At 36.9% G+C, this 25067-nt stretch overlaps 1 protein-coding gene across 6 annotated transcripts in view; it reads right to left on the bottom strand.

The window, feature by feature from the left end:
- Nucleotides 1–25067, bottom strand: part of LOC150078006 (teneurin-m-like) — a 432793-nt gene that overhangs the window by 66037 nt on the left and 341689 nt on the right. For 5 of the 6 annotated variants that reach the window (XM_090384265.1, XM_090384268.1, XM_090384267.1 and 2 more), the window contains 5 exons: nt 15763–15981; nt 8945–9041; nt 6777–6979; nt 6003–6095; nt 2314–2502 (listed from right to left, as the gene is read on the bottom strand). In XM_090384265.1, the coding sequence (XP_090240391.1) occupies nt 2314–2502; nt 6003–6095; nt 6777–6979; nt 8945–9041; nt 15763–15981 (801 nt within the window). The remainder of the gene's footprint in view (nt 1–2313; nt 2503–6002; nt 6096–6776; nt 6980–8944; nt 9042–15762; nt 15982–25067) is intronic. The other variant, XM_090384269.1, reaches the window with a different exon arrangement.

The raw sequence follows: 25067 nt of genomic DNA, 5'->3' as shown, positions 1-25067 counted from the left end.
CATTACTTTCTACAGCTCGACATATTCGTATACATACATTAATGGCCGTGGAAGCAATTAACTAGACTACAGCACGCAATTAGTAGTTAAAGCAACATGCACGTGCTTTGTTATGGTGGCAGAAACTTGAGCAATCGGGGCCGAAGTTAATTTTTTATGGTAAAAATTATTGTAATGGATAGCTTTTTGTTATCAAGGCACAAATAATGAGGAAAATTAATGGATTTGATAACAAGATAGGGTGAGGGTTATGATACATGGGGGACACTTAATAAGATGGCTACTTTGACTGTTTTATTTTCGTTTCGGAAATGTCCGGTCTCGCTGTTTATTGCACCGCAAGTTGCTTTCGCCGGTGGTTCTCAGAGGGAAGGAAATACGTGCGGACGAATTTGTGGAATGCAATGTTTAATGTGATATTTGTGAAATGAGAATGGAATTCTCGCGAGCTAATCACGAACGCGTTATAATTAAAAGATTTTTCTTTGCGGTCCATAAAAGCATTAACCTCTCATTATTTTAATTTAGTATTTCCCCATAAACTAGGCCTTGACTTTATTCATTTTCATCTCTTATTTTATAGGCAGCCGATTTTGGAGTCTTTCGAAATATTTAAAATTACAATAAATACGCAATTGTATTGGCAATAACTAGTTTATTTCGAAAAATTATCAAAAAAGGTGCTATTTTTTCTGTAAACAAAAAACTTTATACACCGAGTGGCCACTTTATTAGATACATTTATTCTTTTTACGAAGTAGTCCTGTTTGTATCGTGCGATATAAAGCAGAAGGATAGATACGCCAGGGATCCTGAATGTTTGCGAATCAGCTAAGAATGGACAAGTCAAAAGATTTAAGTGATTTTGAACGTTACATATGGTATCAACTGCAACCCCACTGCGATTTGCACGTTCGACTGGTAACGAAATATCATCCAACCAACGGCGATCCTGGTCGGAATCAGCTCGTTGATGTGCGAAGTCAACGGAGGCTGACAAGACTTCTGCAGATCCACAGAAACTCGACTTTCAGTTACTGGGATATATCAAGGATTGGAGGTACACAGTCATATCTAAGCTATCAATCCAAACAATACTCCACCACTTGCACACAGCGCCATTCCTGTTTGCATTTTTGGGAAAAAATGCACACTCGCTGATCACTGAATTATGACCACCTATCTAATACCGTGTTGGGCCACTGTTTTCAGGGATAACAGCTACTATACGCCTAGGCATTGACTCCACTTTATATCTGGAAACGTCCGTAGGGATCTGCAGCCATGCTGCCTGCCTGCATGGCTTTCCACAGTGTCGGATTAGATGATGATTGCATGTCCATATGCCTCACTTGACGTTCCAAAACATTCCACAGGTGTTCACTTGGATTGAGGTCAGGCGAAATTGGAGGCCACTCAATATGAATGATATCTTCACGGTGCCAGTAGCCATCACCAGTGAGACGTTGGTTCATACGCAGCAGGGGTCCTAGTTCTTGTCAGCAAAACATACTTTATATTAAGCAACTATCGCCACCTGTCCCTAGCTGGATAGTGGGCACCATGCACGATGGGTTCATGGATACGAAATCAACCATCGGCGTGTTTCTCCAGGTATTTGGACTCATCTGATCGTACACTTGTTTCTAGTCTTCAACCAGCTTGTTGCGACTACAGCATTCGCTGTTGTCCAGTCACCAACATAACAGCACATAAAACTTCTACACAAACGGCCGGTCTTGGCATTTTGCCTCACCACAGATGAATTTTTATTTTTTAAAATTAACGGTTTTCCACCTACAGCCAGATGAAGACGCACTTTAATTATAACCACCCTATGGCGTAGATGTGGGAAACCATTGGTAGTGTCTTCCATAAAGCATTATGCCACTATAAATAATAACCCTATATAAGCAAATATGCTTTTTGTTAACTCGAATTAAAAATACTATGTATTGAACGTCAATTCTCATGTCAAACCTCTAATTTAGTGATAAATTACGTAAGTGTATTTCGCATTCAAGAAAACGATTCCTGATTTTTTTCATGGATCTTTGACAGCTGATGTGACATTTAAATTACTGGAATGACTATTAGACACTAATTTTTTTTTTTTTTTTAATAGTAAACAAAATGTGCGTAAGGAACGGACATCCTACATGGTCTCATGCATTTACACTGGATGAAGGAAACAAAGGGATTTCGGTAGGTTCACGGGTGATAAAACTCACCGTAAGGGGTCACTGCCACCGCAACTAGAAGTCCAACCAAGGATAGGTGGGTGGGTTAAGTTTAATCGTGTTGCCAACTTACCAGGCTCGGCGGCAGCAGCGACCGTCCCGTGCGCTTCGGATACCTCCCTATTACTGGCACAAGAACAACATTCTTCCCTTGTGGCGATGTGGTTAACCTCAGTGGACTCGGCGAAGACGTCAGGGGGTACGAGCTCTGTTACCACCTCGTAGTCTGTGAAGTTTTTCAGGACAGGCTGGGTGCTAGTAGCTGAACGAGGAGGGTGTCATATTATAAAGCAGAATGATAGCATTTAGTCAAGCGAAAGAATGGCTTTGATTTTATTTCACTTTAATTAAAAGTTGTCGTTTCTACTTCATGCATTAACTTGTTCAATGAACTTGCTAGATGTTGCAACAGACGCTGTCGCTTGTATAATAATAGTTTGTTTGGAATATTTTGCCATGTTTAGACGTGCACGAAATAACTTTGTACTTTAAATAATAACTAAATACACAGATAGAAATGAAATTCAAAAGATATAAATTCATTTGATTTCTTACAATTTAGAGTTTAAATAAGAAATGACCACTCAAGATAAAGTAAAACCCACTTAATTGTTTTTAATAAATTCTCTTTAAATTTGATGAAAAATAATAAAAATCCATTACGCCTTTCCTAATTACTGTAAAATCATGTAATTGCAGATGGTGTAGTGAGCAAAATTTTACTGAGTCAGTGTGTTCCGTCTTATTTCTCACAGAAAGGATGCAACTCGAAGGATCTTAATCATCCGAATAATTTGAATATAATAGAAATAAAATATTTAAAAAATATTAAAAATGAAAAGTAAAATAAATAATTTTCCATAATCGAAAGATTTTCCATAATCGAACGAATCATTGGAATATAATTATACTGTAATCGAAAAAAAATTGCTATAATCAAAATAATTGAATGAATCATTAGAATATAATTATAATCTGGAAAAAAATTGCTATAATCAAAATAATTTAATCGAAAAAAATTTGCTATAATCAAAATAATTTAATGAATCATTCGAATATAATCAAAAAATTGCTATAATCAAAATAATTTAACGAATCGTTCGAAAAAAATTCTATAATCAAAATAATTTAACGAATCATTCGTTAAATTATTTTGATTATAGAAATTTTTTCGAATGATTATAATCGAAAAAATTATATAATCAAAATAATCGAATAAATCATTCGAAAAAAATGCTGTAATCAAAATAATCGAATGAATCATTCGATATAACCGAAAATCAAACAATTTGTTACTATCGAGGCTATAACCCCACGCAAAACATACCATATACAACAATTTTTAAAACACCTTCATTTAAGTTTATTTTTACTTCCTACAGGTGTGTTATAGAGTGAATGCAGAATTTTACAAATAATTGAATTAAACCATTCAATAAAAATAATCCTCCGTATAATTAATTTTTTTTTTCCATTCTTTAAATCCATTTCTTAAAAAGAAAAGAAACTTCAACTTTTTAGCTTCCAATAAAGAGAACATCGTTGCAAACGTTTCTTTATTCCCAGCATAATTCATTTTAATAACAACAGTATGCTAAAAACAAGTTCATTACCAAAGACATCTGCATATTAGCAGAAAAAAAAAAATCCTATAATGATCAGAGAACTTGTTAGAGGATGCTGACATGGGAAATTGTACAAATGCTTTCTTTATAGCACGATCAATTGAATAAATCTTTTAAAAAAAGGTGAAAAAAATTAGAAACCCTTGATTTGCTTAGTGACATTCTAGTGGTACTAGTAAAGCTCAGAAATTTTATTATCTTTTTTGAATCTGTTCAATTTTTTGAATCTTTCAGCAAGTGTCTCGGGATATGCGATATATAATTTGCCGATGTCTCGAGAGGTTGTGAAAACATGTGATAAATTTGTCTTTTATCGAAGCCATTTGTGCTGGGTCATCTTCACTATTCTCTTTAGAATTTATTATACTGAAGAATCTGTCTTTAAATCTGATTTCTTTTGGGCGAAAAAAAAAAGCCGAAAGTAATCATTTCTTTTCTTTATCTTGGCATCCAAGAGGTAATTTGGAAGGTAAATTATGTGTATAAAAAGTATGGTCGGTTTTATACAAGGAAGAAATCGTCTTTTTTTTTGTTTTTGCATTTTTTCAGGTTTGTTGAGATTCTATAATGGTTTCTTTGCATGTAACTAAAAAGTTTCACAATGTTTACCTGACAGGAACAAATTATTAAGCAGCTAAATAAAACAAATTATACTTTCTTGGGTAATAGCTATTATATATAAACTGATATATAAATAAATTGTTTGACAGGTTTAACAGTTTCCACCTCCAAAGCTTTCCACAAATAATAAACAGCTCTAGAAAAGAGATAATAATAACAATTTTTAGAAGATGAATAATAATGATTCTTATTATTTTATTAAAATATGATGGAAATGCTACTAAAATATGGATGCAATTAATGTCTCCATAAATAACTTTGAAATTACAGCTTCAAGTCCACAAACTATTTTAGGATTGCTTTGCCCATAATTCTATTTAGGAAAGCAGCTATCAATAATCACGTTAATTATCGCAGAGAGAAAAAACAAAAATCAATATTTGATAACTTAACCTTAAATCACAACCTGTCAAGTTTGCTGGCTGTTAACAAAAAAACTAATGCAGCAGTTTTAAAACTGAGTACGTCAGAAAACCCTGGTAATAAAAACCGTTAGTTTTAATTCAGAATTCAAATAGCTGACGCTATTTGAAATTGATTATTGCATCTTGATTTATGCCCATTGATTATTGCACCTTGATTTAAAGGCAATGATTAAGAGTGCAATGTAGGGTCAATTAGAAAGAAGTGGCATTCTGAAGCTACACAACATGGTTTTTTTAAGGGGAAATCATGTTTAATTAACCTGGTTAGCTATTTTGTCAAAGTTACTCATGGGCTGGATGTAGAGAATAATTTCGACATTATTTATGAGAATTTTACAGAAGCGTTCACTCAGTTCCTGTTGAGAGGTTACTGTACAATCTGGAACATATTGAGATTACTGGAAAGATTCTAAGACGGATTTCAGAGTTGCTGTAGGGCAGAAGGTAGAGGTTTGCGATTAATGAATTGGGGTAACGTCAGATGTAGGTACTCAAAAGAACTCTTTGATCACAACAGTGGTCCAGGTATTGCATTCGGGTCAAAGCAAAAGCGTACGAAATGCTGCAGGAGATTTAACGGAAAACCGATGAAGTTATTAGTAGAGAAATTAAAAAGTTCTTCCAAATATTTAAGTGAATATTTATCGCTGTCGTGGCAAAGTTCTTTCACCCTTATTAGTCAATATTATGGATGTGCCTGATGCAGTGGAAATGATTCGGAAAGTCATTATCGAAAACCATTGAAGTGTTAGCTTGTATTGTGAAAGGTTTTGTATCAATTTAACCACAAAATAACGTTTAGAAGAATTCTATGACTATTTGATCGAAACTTTATAATTAAAAACTTTTAAGTAAACAAATAAATTTAAATTTCCATATATAACTTTGCCACGCACTTCAGATTTAAAAATATTATAAATTTTGTCGAATTAACCTTCTGATTTTATGACTGATTATCCTACTCCGTTAATAATATTGTACATTTTTTTCAAAGGCAATACTTTCTTTAATACATAATATTTTATTATCATTTACATTAAGAAGATACAAATGTACCTTTGCATAAATAGACACAGGGTAAGTTTACTTACGTTTGATGTCATGGTCCACTGATAACTCCATATCGTCAACCATTACAGGACAGGGATGTTTACTTGCATACTGCCAATAGGGGAACATCACAGCTAACAAAAGAAAAAAAAAAATCAGCCTATTTTGTGTTAATGAATTTACACACACTCTCCTCCTTTCCATTTACTTTGTAATGCAGATTTGTTCCTTTCTCTGAACCATCCTCTTCCTATTTTTTGTTAACGAAATCCTTATTTCTATTCAGCATGTTTCCTTACTGCAAAGAGAGCTGCACAAGAGTGTCCATACGATTATAAATACTCCAAAACTTCAATTACCAAGTGGCTTTATGTATTTCTCTACTCGCTGATTGCATTTTTCGAACGCCACACATTTTCGCTCTTTCAGATAAGTCTAACACGTTTTTCAAACCGCTAGTAAGAAATTAGATGTATAACTTCTACTAAAACTTCGTCAGTTACAAGAAATTTCATCCGAATTTTTGAGTTTGGCGAAAACATCCAACAAAAGTCTACGATTTGTTAAAAAAATAATTTGCAAGCAACGCTGGAATTGTGCAATCTTTAGCTGTTGAGATCAAAGAAACTGATGGAATTGGCAAACAGAACTGGCGCTCTAACTTATTTTTAAACAGAATTTTAATTAAATGAATATTCAACTTTTAATTCAACTGCTTATCAGTTTTTTTATGTTTTAATCATTTTAAATTCAAATTAAATCGTTATAATGTAATAATTGCTTATTATAACAATATTGTTTCGTGAGATACTTACCTACAAAATAAGCCAGAGCAGATAAAAGGCCCAAACATATAAAAACACATAAAATAGCCGTACACTTCCAACTACATCGGGATGATAGAGTTTTCCTTAAATGTAGACGAGAGTGAGAGAAGTGAGTGGACATAGGTCTCCGTAAATTATTACATACGGGTAGGACAGGCACGGGAACAGGTGATGAATACGTTAGGTGACACCTGTTTGAAGAAAAAATAATAATAAAATAATTACAATCAACTGTATTTTGAGAGCTGTTTATACCGAATTAAAATTTCAATTTACAAAAACAGGAGGCCTCCGTAGCCGAGTAGTCAGGGGCGTGAGCGTAGTAGCACACGCTCTTTGAGTAAACCGGGGTTCAAGCCCCTGACCACTAAATACGGTCGATCTGCATCCCACATTGGACCAGCGTGGCAGACTATGGTCCAATTCCCTCAACATGAATTGTTGAGGAGGCTTCCATCCTGCAGTGGGTTGATAATGGCTACAGTTAATCCTTTTTTTGTTTACAAAAATATTTTTATTGACATTCATAACGTATACTTGTACGATGCAATGATCTTAATGCTCACAGCGGATCCAACTTCAATTAAATTAACCAAGAATTGCCAAGGTATTGCCCTGCTTTTCATCCATTTGTAGAATTACAAATTAAACGATAGAGCAAATAATTATAAACATCAACAATTATGATATTGCTAAACTCCAAAAGTAGATTTTGTGCCACTGGTTACTTACTCAATGCGAGTTTAGAACTTTTACTTAGTACGTAAGAACACTTCACAAATTTTGCAATCTTTGAAAGTATGGAGTTTGGCAAGATTAAGGTCCCATGGGGGGAAGACTCATTGGGGGGAGAACTCAATAAATATGCTAATAAGTTGTAGGAAAAATAAATAAATAAAACAGGGAAAAGTTCATATTCCATTTACACAACATAAAACGGTGAGAAGGTTGAAAATACAATAAAAAAAAGAGGTGATGAAACAAGAATCACTGCACTACCATTGATGTCCAGACACCTGCTTATTTACGGGAAAACTAATAAGCCTACAGTCTCGGCCGAACATTCTCCACCAGTTTTTGAAAATGACCTCCGACATTTTTTGTCATTCGGCCTTCAAAGTGGCGACCAGTTTAGTTCTGTTCTTTTGACCAGTCTTTCCACATAAGCACCCAGCGATTAAATTTACCCCAGAGGTTCTCTGTAGGATTGAAGTCGGACTCTCGGCTGGGCAATCCAACACTTCGCTGCGCGTGTCTTCAAATCAGTCCTTCCCAACTTGAGCAGTATGATGTGAAGCGTTGCCCTGATGATACAGGTAGGGGGCCTTCCCCCAACGTACTGCCAAAACTTGAATAACGCTTTATTGTCCAGGCCGTCTAGACAGACCTCTTAATTCATGGTTTTGCCCAAACAAACAATGGTCCCAGCCCAAACCATGAAAAACAGCCCACACTTTCACTTTTCCTCCTCCAGACTTCAGTGTTCAGACGATGGAATCCGCAAGTAGCTTTCATCGTAATCTGCCAGACCGAGCAACGACCGTCAAAGCTGGTAGACATGTACTGTGATTTAAGAGCGATAGGCTTACGCCAAAGGTAGACGGCGTCTAGCATTAGTTAGGGTGATTAATGACTTGTCGATGGCTGCACGACAGTCTAACCCATATCATTCAGTATCCCTGCACACTCTACTAGTGCTCACATGTGTCCCAATCTCCTGTGTGTGTTTGTTGCGACAACTTCGACCTGACTTCCGAATGGACGATTCTTTGCGGGTCGAAGTTGTCGCAACACACCTTCTAATTTAATAATGTATAAAAAATAAAATAGGAATATAATCCGTTTTCTTAATTTTATTACACTGTAATCGACTGATTTTTGGTTTTTATTTTTAACGAGTTATAATATGAAATAACTTTAATATCGCTGAGGAATCATATGTTAATATATATTTTTTAATTCTTCAGAATTCCTTTAAAAATTCTTAGTCATTTTTGGACTTTTTTTAACTAAAGAAAAGAGCTTGGAGATTAACCAACTGAAACAAAGGCCTACGCTTTAAAAATATCTCAAAATAAACGCATTTCCGAATAACGCGGTATCCATTTATATAATAAATTATGCACTTTCTATGATAACGACACTGGATTATTTACCTGTCTGGAGGGGCTTTAGTGTCCGCTTGCATCGTTGCGTCTAAATGCGTAGAGATTTCACCTTTATGTTGAGGAGATATCTGACTCTTGGTGTGATCTATGAAGATAGAAATGAGGTAAGAATCAACATTATAAATTAAGAGAAAGTCACAATTTATGGCCATAAAAATGACAAAATTGTTAGAAGTGAAATAAAAAAGAACAATGGTGGAAAGGATTGAAGAACAGAGTTTATCATTCTGCAGCATCCAGAATGCGTCGTGTTGCATCAGCTGCCATATAAAACCGTGCCTCGCTTATCACCTCTGAACAGACAACAGAAAGTTTAATAAAAATGCTTTATTGCTTTGTTAACATTCTCTCTCTCTCTCTCTGCCTAAGAGATGGGCGAAAATTTAATTTGCGTGTGAAAACACAACACTGTAGCGCGACTTCTTTGGAATTAATCTGGATTGGAGAGTATTTTCTGTTTTATGGCCTCCACAGTTTCGTAGTTTATTTTAGTGAGAAAATTTCGAATTGTGTGATGATGGACGATTCGTTTACTCGCCCGCAGGATTAATTACGTCCTTTGATTATTTTAAAAAAAAAGAGGAAGAATGACTTTGTCAAATATCTCATCTTGAGATTTTAATGAATTATAACGAGGTCGTCTCATTATGGAGTGACGTTAAAGAAAGGATATGTAAATAACTTGAATTGGTCAAAAGAGAATAGAATGACATTTTTGAATTTATAAATAAATAATTAGGAAATTAATGAATCAATAGATAAGCTAAAATTATTTTATAATAATAAATATTTATTAAATTACCAAAGATAGTTAAAATTATTATTTTACCCTTTTTCTTTTACCAATAATATAATTTAATATGGTAATATGATATTGCATTATACAGATACAATGACTGACAGGATGGTAGGCTTTCCCAGTGTTCCTTTTCCTACTCTGAATCCTCTCCTTTTTGGTATAGGAACAGATACAATGTGTGTGAAGAAAGACCACGAAATTAAAGCTGAGAAGGATTTGGGGGGTGCAAAGAAAGAAAGAGATAAGCACAATAACGAAGGATGTATTATGGAGACGAAATTGATGGTCCAGTATGCACAAGGACTACCTGGGATGTTTTGCATGCGTCTTCCATTTGATCATCCGTTCCCCAATCGTGCATTATAAAATTCCTTACCACAGTGCACTTGATCATCAGATGGATTACCAAGAGTCTCTTTGCCATTTCGAAGACAGCCCTATTGGCAACGTTCAACATGATCCGTGGAAACAGAAAGAAACATTGTCACCCATTAGAACTATTTTACCGTCGGATTGATGAAGTGGATGCTTTAGTCCTGGAAAGTTGTCTACGCAGGGCAACATTTCTTCTCCAGTCAAACCCAGATGATGCTCTGCAAGGTGTTTCACATTAACACCTTACTGTGTAATACATTTAACTTCGATTATGTAAACCTGTTAAGTGATAAGAATTATAAAAACACTGATAGCAGAAATCAAAAAGCAGAATTTTAGGCCTCCACTGGGATTTATCCTAGCTATTATAAGTTGAGGGAATCACCTTCCCTTAAGACGGTGAACATCTGTTCAGCACTGGATAGATTTGGAAAGAGAACTTAATTAGTAATTAAACTGCATTAAACAACAATATTATATAAATTAATCTGCTTATATATTCTTTAATATAAGGGGCACGTAAGCTGTTACATGATATTTCTCTACTGATTGATCCCTATTAGAAATTGTTCGCTAATATTCGTAACGATAAATTGTAGATAACATACCATCCCCTTACCATTTTGGCCATACAGAGATGTTATGTAACTAAACTGGATACAAATAAAAAAAAATGAAGAGATGATCATCAGATGGATAATCAAAGTGTAAATGGGTACGTTTAAGAGACTTTATAAAGAAAATCGCTGAAGAGGAAATAAGATGTAGGCAGGGATTAAGATCTAGGAAACCATGAGTGAAAGAGATGGATAAAAGAAATGGAGGAAAGAAGGAAATGGAAAAATACTAATATGGAAAATAACAGGAGAAGGTATAGAAAGATTAGCAAAATGATGAGATGGATTTTGTCCGGAATTAGAAGTGTTAGAAAGGTTAGGAAATATGATTTAATGTATGAGAGATTAAGGATTAGAAGCAGGGAGAAAAAAAAAGAGTATAAGTCACATTGTTAAAGAAGGAACGAGACGGGACCAACAAATCCAATAGATATAAGGGGGATCAGTGGAATATATAAAGGAGTTATATGGGTCAAATGATGTGGCAGATTCTGAGGAAGGATTTCAGAAATTTCTTAATAAGGTTAAAGTGAAGTTGTGATTGGTTTGCGAATGAGAATATTCTGTGGGAGATTAAGGACTGGTTTAAGGAAAACATTGGTACGATATTTGGTATGGAGCAGAGAGATAGACAGACTACAGGATAGTAGAAGACTGGAAAGTTTTGAGATGCGGGTGCAGAGGAGGATGAAAAAGATAACATGGATCGATAAAGTGCGAAATCAGGGACTTTCGAGATGGGTGGGGCATTGATGAAGTGTGTGATGGCGAGAAAAATTGAGGGAAAAAGTGGATGGTGGATAATCGGATATGAAGAGGAGGGCTGAGGACCGGGAGATATGGAAAAGTAGTTGAGTGTATGCGTGGACCTGCACTTAACAGAACATTGATAGGGAATGAATTTAATACGGTTATTTTTTAGAGCAATAATTGATAATACATATGTTGCATTATATACAATGCTATAATATTATTGTCTATATCAACTATGATTAGTGTGTGGCGGACGATGCCATTCCAAGGTTATAAAGTTGTATAATAATGTGCTGAATTATCACGAAAGAAATACTAATTTAAATATTTGTTTGCATTACTGCTGTGTAATTACACTGAGTGATCACACCCCTATTATGAATTATGACCATTCAGTTTTCATTTCCGAGAGTGCGGAGTTAGTCGACCTACGTAGCATAGATAAGGCATCAGTGGTTCAGTAGGTAGTAAAATTCCGAGCGTAATGGGTAAAAGGAAGGATTTATCGGACTTTGATAAAGGACAGATTATGGCTGCTCGACGAGCTGGTGCTTTGATTTCCCAAACAGCGAACTGGTAGGGTGTTGGAGACCCGCCGTAGTTAAAGTATACCAGGACTGGCGTCAAAATGGTCAAACAACGACCGGCCGGCAAAACTGCAAAGGTCAGCGAAAGGTTGATGTTATAGGTGAGCGCCGAGTCCGAAGATTCGTACAGGTGCAGCACTGTTGAAGAGTTGACTACTTAATACAACACGGGCCAACCCGGAACAATATCTGGCATGACCATGTGTCGTACTTATGGGCTATTCCAGCAGACAACTCCTACGGAATCCTTTCCTAACCAAGGTTCATCGCGTAAAAGACTTGCCTGGTGCAAAGAGCATGAAAGTTGGACGTTAGAAGACTGGAAGAAGGTGTGCTAGTCGGATGAGTCACGTTATTTACTCTACACCGTGGATGGTCGTGTACGGATTTGGCGTCAACAACATGAGGCTCTTGATCCATCATGCATGGTATCAAAAGTGCAGGCCGGTGGAGGTGGTTGTATGGTGTGGGGCATGTTTCACTGGCAGGGACTTGAACCCCTGGTGTATGTGGAACACGTATCAGTGGTCTCCGCTATCGTTAACTGCTTGCTGGCTGTGTAGACCCCGCTACGTTGCACTTTTTCCCGAATGGCGATGGTATCTTCCAAGATGACAATGCGCCGAGCCATCAGGCACTTTTTGTGCGGGAATGGTTTTAGGAACACAGTTCTGACTTCCAGCATATCGACTGACCTCCGAACTTCCTCCGATATCAATCCCATAGAGCACTTGTGGGACACTATGGAAAAGCGTATCAGGCGTCTGGATACACCAATCACCTCCATACCTGCATTGCTGACCGCATTACACACAGCTTGGTTGGCCATATCTCCCGAACGCTTCCGACATCTTGTTTGTTTGTTGTTTTGTTATTTGGTTTTTCGGAGCATTAGCAACCAAGGCCATATTGCTCCTGGGATATGCGGTGGTCATTCCCTGACCTTTCCGCATTTGGTGGTCACGGGCTCGAACCCGGTCTACTCAAGAAGCGTGTGCTACGCACTGCTGCTCCTGCCCACCTGGCTACGGAGGCGCCTTTCCGACATCTTGTTGAATCAATGCCACGTCGGGTAGCTGCTGTACTGAGGGCAAAAGGAGGACCTACGAAGTATTAGGTAGGTGGTCATAATTCAGTGATCACTCAGTGTATGTCAGCAGTTGTCTAAAACAATTTGTAAAGAGGCTGCTTCTTACAACTGAGTTGCATTGGCATTGCACAACTTTGAAACAAATGATATCATTAAAACTAGGATTACGAGACGATACTAATTTCCAGGAGTAGACCATGGAACTGTCGGGGGAAATTATTTGTCCCAGCTTTCTCCAGATTCTGCACATTAAGATTCAGGCTCTCTCCAATAAACCAACAATGACATATTCGCTTTACAACCAATTTAATTTAAACTGCTTACTTAGTGCAGTGGTCTTAATGTTGGCAGCAAAACAAAATTTGCCTTCACAAGACAGAGTTGCAAAAGTTCGGGAAATTATAGGAAGCGATCGTCGTTTGATCCTCAAAATGATGGCTGATAAGTTGTATATGAATAAGGAAACGATTGGTCAAATTCGGCATGGAATTTAAGGAAAAGAAAGGTCTGTGCAAAGTTTATGCCTCACTGCCACACGGATTATCAGCGGCAACGAAGAGTGTCATCATGCGAAGAGTTCATCCATACTTATCAGGTAAATCCTAATTTCCTCGAGTGTGTTTTCATCGGAGATGAGTGTTGGGTGTTTCAGTACGACCCAGAGACGAAGCGTCAAAGCATGCAATGGACTTCGAAATGATCACCAAGCACAAAATATTTCGTTTACGATCAAGACGATACCGATCATATTTTTTGACAAACGGTGTGATTCACAAGGAATGTATACCTGGAAGGGAGAGAGTCAATGCTGAGTCCTACGTACAGGGACTTCAAAGATTACTGAAGCGCATTTCCCGGATGAGGCCGCAGTTTCGAGAGAAAGGCAGCTGGTTCTTGTTGCACGAATACATTTTGAATACATTTCTGACGAAACGTGGCATTGTACAGATCAACCATCCACTCTAATCTCCCGATCTAGCGCCAGCGGACTTTTTCCCAAGGTGAAAACTGCCCTCGAAGGAAAGAGATTTCAGGATGTTGAGGACATGAAAAAGAAAAAAGAAAAAACGTAACCGCCAAACTGAACTTCATCTCCATAGACGTCTTATTTGAAAAAAAAAAAAATAAATAAAAAATATTATTTGCATTCAGTTCTTTTGACTGCGTCATAGTAGCTAATCAAATTGGTCAGACAGGAACCACCCTACATGAGAACAAAGCACAGCTCAAATCCTAGTGTTCATTAATCCAATCTCAAATGAATGAATTAAATCTCATGCAGGAATATTCCTTCTTAAATGATCACCAGGAATTTTAAGAAAGTATTTTAACTTCCGGTTTCAAAAATCTACTTCCTGTCCCCTAACCAAGTATTCATAAAGGGATTTCAACAACTTAAAAATTGATGACTTTGCTCATCTCCAGTTTATCCTTAATTTTTGCCATAATTTTAATAACTTTTTAGAACGAAGAATCATTCATAGACAGTCAGGAAACTTTTAATTATTTTAACTAAATTTGAGGCACTGTAGTATCCTCACCTTGAAGAGAGGTTTATATTCTTTGTCCTAGATTCTTTACATCACCGTAAAAAAGGTCTGATGCTCCTATCCAAAACATCCGAGTAATTTAGCGCACACAATAAAGCAATCTCTAAGATCTAATTTGGCATCTAATTCATCCATACACTCTGTTTCCATTCTGACAATACTACTTTTTATTTTTTGTTTCTTAAATTCCCATGTGGCTGCGGATCCTTGAAAATATTTTAATTTCGAGGAAGAATGCCGTTATAGAACACAAACAGTTACGGAAATGAGCGGAGGGGTAGCGAAGCGTTATATGGTGAACACGACAGAGTGTCGGATCATTACAGAGGGAGTTATTACATTAATCATTGCTTAATGCGCACCATATGTAGCTGTGCAAAGAAAGAAAGAAAGAGAAAAAAATCCAATAATGAAGTGAACACGTGTTCTCTATGAAACTTTTACAGAGATTCATTCTTTGAGGTACTTCATCTTCCTTTTAGACGTACGTGTTATTATTATTTTAAGAAGAAATCGTAAAGACAGTAACGGGTGTTTGTAGTAGAGCGTGTTACATCTTGTACGTGGTAATTTTAAACTCTGCAGAAATTTGTAACACACAGGTGAAGTCGTAAAAACGAAAATTCCTTCTGCTGGTCTCATTGCAAGACGAATTTTAAACAAATGGGTTTTCTACAGCAGCAGCAGCTCATTACTTCGAGTATACTTCAAAGATATCAACCGGAAAAGGCAGGAACTCATTAAAAGGATTTATTGATGTTCTATTTCATACGAAAACAGCTTGTTCCTGAAATCCTTGTCTGTATATAGCTCACAAAATGCACCTGCAATTAATATTGCAGATGGATTTAAACAAAAAGAATGTTCAATGTCTTTTTGTAGTATATGCAAGCCCTCCCTCGGGCTTGCGTTGTAGAAATCCAAGGTCCATCTGCAATATTCATTGCAAATGGATTTAAATAAAAAGAATGTCCAATGTCTTTTTTGGAGTCACCTTACTGGGGCTTTGCGTTATAAAAGTAAAAACTATCTTACCGCTTGGAATGAAAATGGACCCAGATGGTGTCCTTGCCAGGCATGAGGGCTCAAAATCTGGGTTGATGTCTTGACTCTGTCCGCTACCAATGGTTGGTCCCGTGGTAGTAGATTTACCACTACCGGAAGACGTGTGACAGCTGCCTCTTCCGCTTTGGTTCACAGATGAGTTGTGCATCGATAAAGAGGCTGAAATGACAGCAGAGTTGTCCAGCAAACCTGATGGAAAAAAGAGAAAGATGCACTTATAGAAAAAAATATAAAAATTATTCTGAATCTTAACTCTTTTCATAAATAATGATTATGTAATTATTGTTATGTAACTAAATGATTATGCAATTAATTATCGAAAAATAATCATTTACAAGTAGATACTGTGAAAACAACCAAAGAATCATCTTTAAATTCAAAGATGTTGGGGAAATAAAGAACTGGATAAATTAAATCGAAATCTAAAACTTTTACGCTGACGAAGATGGATGAAGTTGAAACTTTTGAATGTGATTAAGACTTCAGAGGTGCCAAACTCCCACGAACAATAGCAATTGTTGTTCTTAACATGTGGGTCAGTGAATTGAAAGAGTTGGAGATTCTGATAAAGATTAATGTGATCGATACGACTTTTAAATTGGCTTTTTTTTTTCAGTAAATAAAACAAGGGAAGAAGAAAAAAGTACATCGACAGAGTATGGAAGTAGAAACATGAGTGCTGACACTTCCCCGAGATGATATAAGATTACTTCATCATTTTCAAGAACAACTAACCATTAAGAGTTCCTTTCATAGCGAAATATGATGCTGAAGAGATTCGCATGACCTTAGCTACTGAAATACGATCGGAAATGCGAGATGATGGAAATTATAACCCTACAAAGTTTCGGTAAACAACACTGAGATTTTGATGGACGGGCATAAATTGGGATACTAAGGGTTATAAATTAAGGGGTTCGTATGGTTTGCCGCTTCATCATTTACCTAGTTTAAAAAGAAAAACTAAATCACATATTTTTAACAAATGGTTTGAAATAAAGATTGCAACTCAAATTAGGTTTACCAAACTCGAAATTTCAATATTGTTTTCTAATAAAACAAGTTCCATTCTATCTTCTCAAAAAAGAAATGCATCGATGAAAGAGATAAGATTTCTTGATTTAAGAAAAATCGTATTTCGATAGACTTTCAGATCTCTAAGATTTATCCAAAATTAACTTCGGTTCGCATCTGTGGTACTAAGCAGCCCATCTGTCGCTAAATACGCAGACAGCTCCTTGCAACGAGTCAAAGATGGAGCGACTGTTATTCGACGTGTCGTGTTAAATTTGATTAAGACAAAACCGAGGGGAGGACCACACAAAAATTTACAGTTTGAAGGGAAGCGCACAATGTGCTTACTGTCTACTGGATCTGTACCCATTGTTGTGGTTTTACCAAGGCAAGACGTTATTTTTAGAGGACACTTCTCGAAAGCATCAATGGAGAGGCGTGCTCGGCGTTTTCTGGATAACTCCCACTTTGACGACGCTGTCATCGCTGTCCATTAAAGTCACGTGATGGTGTGTCGGATTTAGGCTGTTGGCTTTCTCCATACCTCCCTCCCTCGTCATTTCTCACCAAGTGTACGGCCTTTTCTCCCCTTACAGAAAAAAGGGCGCAGTTAGTGTTAATGAGAAGTAAACACCTCATCAGATTGTACTCGGTAATCAGCATTTCTAAAAATATTCTCTGATTGTTGACTTAAATGTTGAGACGTGAAAGCTGCTGTCTCAAAATACAGCCATCCATTGCACGCATTGGACATGCTGGAATTCTGCTTTGCTTACAGTAGAAGAATTCGCGGACTACGCAAAATAAATATATAGAGGCACATGCCACATTTCATCTTTATTCCTTATTATTTTTATGGCGACTTCTCGTTTCTCTCTTTCTCCTTCTCCTTCCATCGAAGAACAAAAATGAAAGTATCAATGTTAATTAATCCTTAAAAGGAAAATAGAATGGTTGAGAGAGAGATGCTGTATGACAGAGAAAAAAGAGTGACAGACTGAGAGAAAGAAGGTTAAGAGAAAGATCGAGAAAGAAAAAGGCAGCGGGCCAGAGAGATGGTGTGGAGAAAGATCGTTCAAATGAGACTGAGAGAAGGAAAAAGGGAGGAGATTAAGGAAGAGAGAGAGATATGATCAGCGGAGTTTTCAAGAGAGAATAGAAGCGCATCTCCAAATGTTGTGGTCACGTGCATTTAAACCACGGTCACCTCAAACTCTCTCATACTACTGTTTGCGACCTTCACCACTGGGCTTCGCATGAGAGCGAGAATTATGAGAAATATGGAGAGGCCGAAGAAATGCGATTAACAAAACGAGATTGAGGGAAGGAGAGTGGGGTACAAAATAGAACATAATTAAAATTAGAGCTTAAACGAAAAGCAGAAAATAAAACAGAAGATTTACAGAAAAGAGAGCGATTATCCGCTGCATTTACACCAAAGTAACTAAGACGCTGAGGCGTCGTTGTATTCTGTCTATGGTGGCCTCTGTTTTGCTGGGTGTAAACTGGACATTTCAAGAGACAGCTCTGGAACCGTCTTCCGAGACTACTAAGTCGATCACGATGCTAAATAAGCCCATAAAGTAGTCTCAACCGGTTTCGAACCCAAACCTTTCCCACACGATGTCGACGGACTGCGATCGCAATGGCAGCAGTCCTCTTTCTGTAATCCACGTTTTAAGAAATCATTCATTCGAGAAGCAGGGCTGTACTGTTCATTTTATCAAAGTTCGCCTTTTGACCTTTTGGTGCACTCCGATTTAGAAAGACGCTTTCCAAAATGCCAGTCTGTCAATTCTCTTTTATAAAACGCAATGCCAGCAAACCTTATGGGAAAACGAGTGGGTTTCCCGAGTGTAATATTCAAATGTACAGCTTCCGTGCACGCGCTTATGGGAGTGTGCACGTGAAGTGAAGCCGCTTGATGAGTGAGATATATTTACCACATTTAGGGGAATTCATCCAAACACCCTGACACGTAGTACGGATCCACTGTACGGTTGAATATATTTAGCTCATTATATAAATAGCTGGCTCGAATGCCAAATTTGTTTTTATTAAAAATTTGGGTCATCTTCATATCCACGTGAAAATCTCTTCCTTCCTGCACACGACTACGGTAGGGGCAGCCAATTTAGTGTAGTGTTTTGTACTGTTCCTTTTATTGGTAAAATTCAGATGGTTGTTGTTGTTGTTGGGTTTTAGGAGCATTAGCGGCTAAGCCATATTGCTCTTTGTATGTTGTCTGTAAATTGCTAGACAAAAACTTGAGTTTTCAAGATAGAAAATTATGCTGTCGCCTGAGACCGACTAACTTGGCCACGTTGTGAAAAAGGGCAAGGAGAGAGAAATAGATATTACAAACGATGGGAATCATGTGACCCTACCAGATACCTGTGGATTTTTGCCCTATTTTAAAAATGGTTCATAGCCATCTTCTCCCTTCCTGGGATACTTGACTCCAATATAACTGCAAGCTATTTAAGAAAATACTTACGATATTTAAACCATAATATTTAACCGTCCTTGGTTTTTCAAAATCATCCACAATGTTCCTTACAAAAGGGTGAAATTTATGCGTTGTCATCAATACCCCTCTGTATTTTCTGTTCTATAGATCATTAACAATCTGGCACCGTTCCAACTTGGATAAACGCAATTTTTCACTTTGTTTCCAGTGATTACTTCGCCGCGTAGCGGTGAAAGGAAGAACTGAATTAATTGCCACATAATACTGGAAAATTATCAACTACCGCGGATGGGCTTTAACTGCTGCGCTATCAATTCTTGCTCATCGCGATACCATTTGGTTATCAATGCCCATTAAGGCTGATTTCCTTCAGACCATAAATGGCAATTGAGTGAAGAAAAAAAAAAAACATGCCATAAAGAAAAAAAAAAAGTAAAAATAATAATAAAATTCTTCCTCCTTTAAAACTTATCCATGCTTCTAGCGCTGCGTATTAGCAGAGGGATCATTAACTCCTAACCCTCCTTCGGTGTCTCTCATACACATTATGAATACCAGACTGCGAAGAAAACTGGGAAAAGTTCCAAGCGTGAGAGAAAACAGAAAGAGCCAGAGCGTCTGTGTTAGATGGGTTTCTCCCAAAAGTTCCTTTTTTTTCTTTTCTTTTTTAATTCTCCTCCAGAGATAATTTTAGCTAGCTATTTAAATATCTTGACGGACGTAGTGTGGGCTGACAATTTCGCTTACATAATTTTGCATTCTAATTATAGCTACGGGTTTCATTTTTAACAGGCGATAATCTGTTCGTGGGAGGATCCGAAGACGTCGTTTACCACAGCTGTTAAAAGTTACAAGGTTCAGTGGGTTTTTGTTGTTTAGCGAACTGTTGGATTGTGGTGTGTGTCTCTGGCAAGAAATGTTACACGCTCTGGGCTGGTTGGTTATATATTGGTTGCCACTAGGCTGTGCCCGAGGATAAAAGGAAACATTACCGCGCTATCTTTTATGGAAAAAATACAATTTTCTAAGAAGAGAAAGAACATATTCTATGAGCAGTCTGCCTATTTACTAGATGAAAAACATTCGAGTTCCTGGAGTCAAAAAATATGCAACTAACTCTTTTCAGAGACTGGCTAACTAGGCCACAGTGTAAACAAAATACTCCTTAAGACTTATTTTCATCTCGAAAGGGATTCGAATCCGGATCTTTTCCACACGGTGTGGAAAAACTGCAGTGCCAGTAACTAGGGTTGAAAAATAGAGAGAAATTTGAAAAATTTTCACTATTTCATAAGATGTTTTCTAAAAGTTAATTTCCAATGGAATAATAAACAGAATTTAAAAAATGCCATGTTCGGGTTTAGAGTCCGGTGTAATGTATCTCACAGATTGTGCTTTGCCAGAAAAGATTTTTTATTTATGACTGCAAAAATTATAGGGTAAAATATAAAATTTTCTGGGAAATTTGTATTTTTGTACCCTATATCGGGTGGAAAAGACCTCAATTTGAATCCTGTCAAAGATGGGCCTTTTTCACAACATGGCTGAGATTTTGCTCTGGAACCTCAGGTTTTGCATCCAGCAAACAGAAAATTGACCACAGAACACGTGCAGTTTACAGACTTAATATATACTGGGAAATATGGCCTAAGTTTCTGATGAGCCTAAAACCTTATAATGACCAAACCACCCGAGCGAAGGTAAGGATCAGTGAATTCGTATATATCATTTTATATTAAAAAAGGCTGTATGTGAAGGCATCATCTCGTTGGAGTAAGGTCATGTAGTCTGATTAAAGGATACAACACGGGACGATCAACAGGAATTGTATTCTTTATGAATTACAGCTCATGTGAAAGTTTTTGATAAATTAAAGGTAGGGGTTAATGAACTAGAACCAGGCCCCATTTTGTCCAATATCACCTGAAAAATGACAACTGATAATTAATGCTTCTAAATGTATGGTTTTACCCCTAGGGAACAGAAATCCAGGAGATACTTATAAGCTAGAGAGGAGTGGAGTCAAAAGTGGTTTAGTCGAAAAGAGAGGATTGCGATTTAGTTAGACAAAATATTCCATGCAGTATAAAAGGAGGCTAGAAAGATACATGGTGTCCTGTATATGATACATAGAACCCTTGCAAATAGAAAAAAGACGATGGTGAAATCTCATTTAGAATGTTGTGTTCAGGTCTGGAAATCGCACTTGAAAAAAGATAGAGCTTCTAAAAAGGGTTCAAAGAAGAACAACCAGATTGGGAAGGTGTGTTAATCGATCTTCATATAAAGAACAGCTGAGATGATACGGACTACGAAGCCTGGCAACTAGGTATCTTAGTGGGGGGGATAACCTGATAGGGGTTGTTGTTATTTGGTTTTTAGGAGCATTAGCTGATAGAGGTATATAAGGCCCAGAAGGGAATCATTAAATGAACAAGGGGGTCTTTATATGAATATTTTTTTTTTTTTTTAGTTTCTTTAACCAAATTGTTTTGTTCACAAACAGGAGTTGCTAGTAGGCCTTACATTATATTATGGATAGTAAAATTACATAGTGGGAATAGATCATTTGAAAATTTACATTTTCAAATGTGCTCATGGTACGGTACAGAATTGTATACAAATGTGTAGAGGTCGAATCTCATATCATCGACTACTGCTAATATCTTTGAGATCATTCCTTTTATAACAGCGGGGCTTTGTGGAATGAGGCGAAGAGGCAAGTACCATTAAAAAGAAATTAACTGTTAAAGATATCAAAACGTATTACTTTCCTGTAATAAGTTTAGATCTGTGCGCTTAAAAGCCTTCATTTTCCCTGGTTGCTGCTATTATAATATGATAATTTTGACCAGTTCAAGAGAAAGTACGTAAATGTACGTTGTAAAAGTGTGAACTCTGGGGAGTACATTTGTAAATTTACGTTTTGAGTGTGTGGATTCTCTGGAGTACATACGTAAATTTACGTTTTTAATGGTGTTATTTCACACTTGGGGGTACGAAATGGACTGCTGATGAATAACCAATCCATCCTCTTCCAATATTATTTTGTTTTAGTAATCACAGACTCTAGCTAGATCAATTTTCTTCCTCTTAAGCTTTGTTAAACATAAATAATCTCTGGAAACACTCGTTAAACTAAAGAAACGAACGACAAATTTTGAACAAAATCAATATGCCCGCATTCTCAAGAATAAACGTGTCTCTTCACTGAAAGATACTACATTAATTTTTAATTTCCTGTTGCTATGAATAGAGTTTTCACTTCTTCAGTTACACGGTCGCTTGTCTGTTTAAAAACGTTTCTTTTTTCAATTGCTACAAATTTTGTTTTCGACGTACAATTTCAATAGTTTTAATGACTGGGGATTTGTAAGGTTTCTGACCTTTCATTTTACTGCTAATTAGAATGGCTGGAGTTCTTTTGTTTCATTGTCTGAAAGGTTTCAGTACTTGTAACGTTTCTTAGCATTTGGTTCATTGAATTTGGAAGAAAGACAACGGAAATGACATTTGAAAGAAGACTTTGTGAGACTTTTTAAAATATCCTGAAAAAAAGGCTTAAGGAATCGAACTAAGAAACAGATCTATTCAAGAAAAATATTTGATAGGCAGCCATAAAAACTGTAATAAGTGGAGATTGCTACCTTAAATTATTTATTAGATAGAAGCAATGTATTACCACTGTAATGCATTGAGTTGGTTCTTCATTAAGTATGGCGGTACATCTTGAAGATAATACTCCAGAACTTTGAAAAATTCCTGCCCATCTTGTTTTCTAGATTACCCTAAATAGCAGATGATATTTTTCTTTTCGTCCAAGTCATGACACTATAGGCGCTTATCGGCAAATAGTTTTCGACCAGATACAAAATAACCTCTTTGGGGCAAAAAAAGGAAGGGGAGGGAGGGGCAAAGATTGTGTTTTGGATTACAATAATGGTACTTGAGAAAACTTACTTAAATGAAAGAAAAATATCATAATATTCCAGAAGAAAATACAGCAATTTGAGACTGATCAATAGTACATATTTGCTAGGAGGGTGTTTGTACAACAGATGAAAAAAGGGCTGATTTGGAGGGCAGCATCGATAGCAGGGTTTACGTGATTGAATGAATCGATCACTAAGATGGAAAAATCGAACTAACCTAATGATTGCAGCTCAAGCTTCAAAATACGATCTAAATTATTATGCTTATTTCATCAATGAGTGAAACTTTTGTTTTCGGAGAATACAGCCTTGTAATCCATCTTAACCTTCTTTCTTTCTAAATAATATGTAGCTTCCCCCTAATGTTTATATAACGCTTGATCTGGTTGTTACACCGTATTTGTGCTTAGCGATTCAGTCAGAACAAATCTTTCTGGAATTTTTATCCTACAATATACAGTTACTCCTCTTTGTTGCTGCTGATCCCCAAGGTATTGATGGAGGGGCATTTTGCCAGCAGTCAGAAAATCCGACTTCGTTTCTAAAAGGTAAAAGTGTGGTTGAGATGGATTACTTCACACCATCCAATAGCGCCTCAGGACTTTCCCCGAAATCCCTGTTAAGAAACTGAACGTTGGGTAGATTTATAGTATCTTTTGAAATCTGTTAATTTGTGTCGGGAGTGAAAAATATGGAGGCCTTTATCCTTCATTCTTCCATTCCCTATGCTTGTAAATGCAGTCAGTTGCATCTTTATATGACTGACTTAAAACTTTAGTAGCTTCCCCCCAATGTTACCAACCTTACCAATGTTACCGACCTTACCAACTAGCACCAAGAAAGTAGAATTGTTAGAGGACTACCCTCTTCCTTCCAGTGCTATACATTCTAACCCCTTTTTGAGTTTGGTTACACCGATAAAATATAAATGGTGCCAAACTCTCTACTAAGACAGTTTACACTTCTTAGTAGGGATGCAGAGGATAGCAGTCCTTCCCGATAATACTATATACAAATAGATTTGCCCACTGGGGTTTCAAGATTGAGCAATATCTGATGATAAAACTTCATGAATGGAGGGGACTAGAAATAACCTTGAAAAAAACACCATCTTCCAGACATAGCACAGAGCAAAATTTATCACGCGCCCCATCTAAAGCCTCTGATAAGGAAACTTCAAGAAAGGAAGTAGCACAAATCACTACGCGCTTCAACGAAGGTTAAACAAGATTGTTTAATAGACCACAATTTTTGTTTAATATTGAAGATTAAAGAGAAATTGTGACCAGTTCAGAGGTCTATTCTTTATGTAATATGAATGTATGTAGAACAGTTTCAACCAATGATATGCAGGTTCTTGCTGGCCATTTACCATTTACCCGCTCTCAGGCTGCCCAAACTGGGTTTGGGCAGCCTGAGAGCGGGGTTGCTGGCGCCCACTAGTCTTGCACTTCACTGATGGGTGCAGGATGACTGTTTAAATGCACAGAATGAGATAGTGAACTCAGGCCCGGCTCCTTGTGCCAGGGACTGGAGCTGGGTTGCATTTGTCTATTTGATGGCTGTTCCCTTGTGGTAGAGAGGGCTAATACGGTTGAGAATTTTCTTTTGTTTTTGTATATAGTGAACACAGATGGAGATAGGCGTAAGCCTGGGTGCCCCCGACGACAAGATTATACATATATATATATATATATATATATATATATATATATACGCCCACTTCAACGAGGAAAGAAGGTGCCAGAAACGTCTCCACCAAGATCAATAGGCGATCATTAGTACGTCTAGACGCATCTCTGAACGGTATACAATTTGATGGTATACCTCCACAAAAGGAATTATCACAAAAAAATCTT

The sequence above is a fragment of the Mastigoproctus giganteus genome, chromosome 11, assembly GCF_048544385.1.
Source record: "Mastigoproctus giganteus isolate SK-2022 chromosome 11, ASM4854438v1, whole genome shotgun sequence".
Classification (NCBI taxonomy): Eukaryota; Metazoa; Arthropoda; class Arachnida; order Uropygi; family Thelyphonidae; genus Mastigoproctus; species Mastigoproctus giganteus.
Note: the sequence above shows the minus strand (reverse complement) of the source record. Positions and strands in the feature narration are given on the sequence as shown.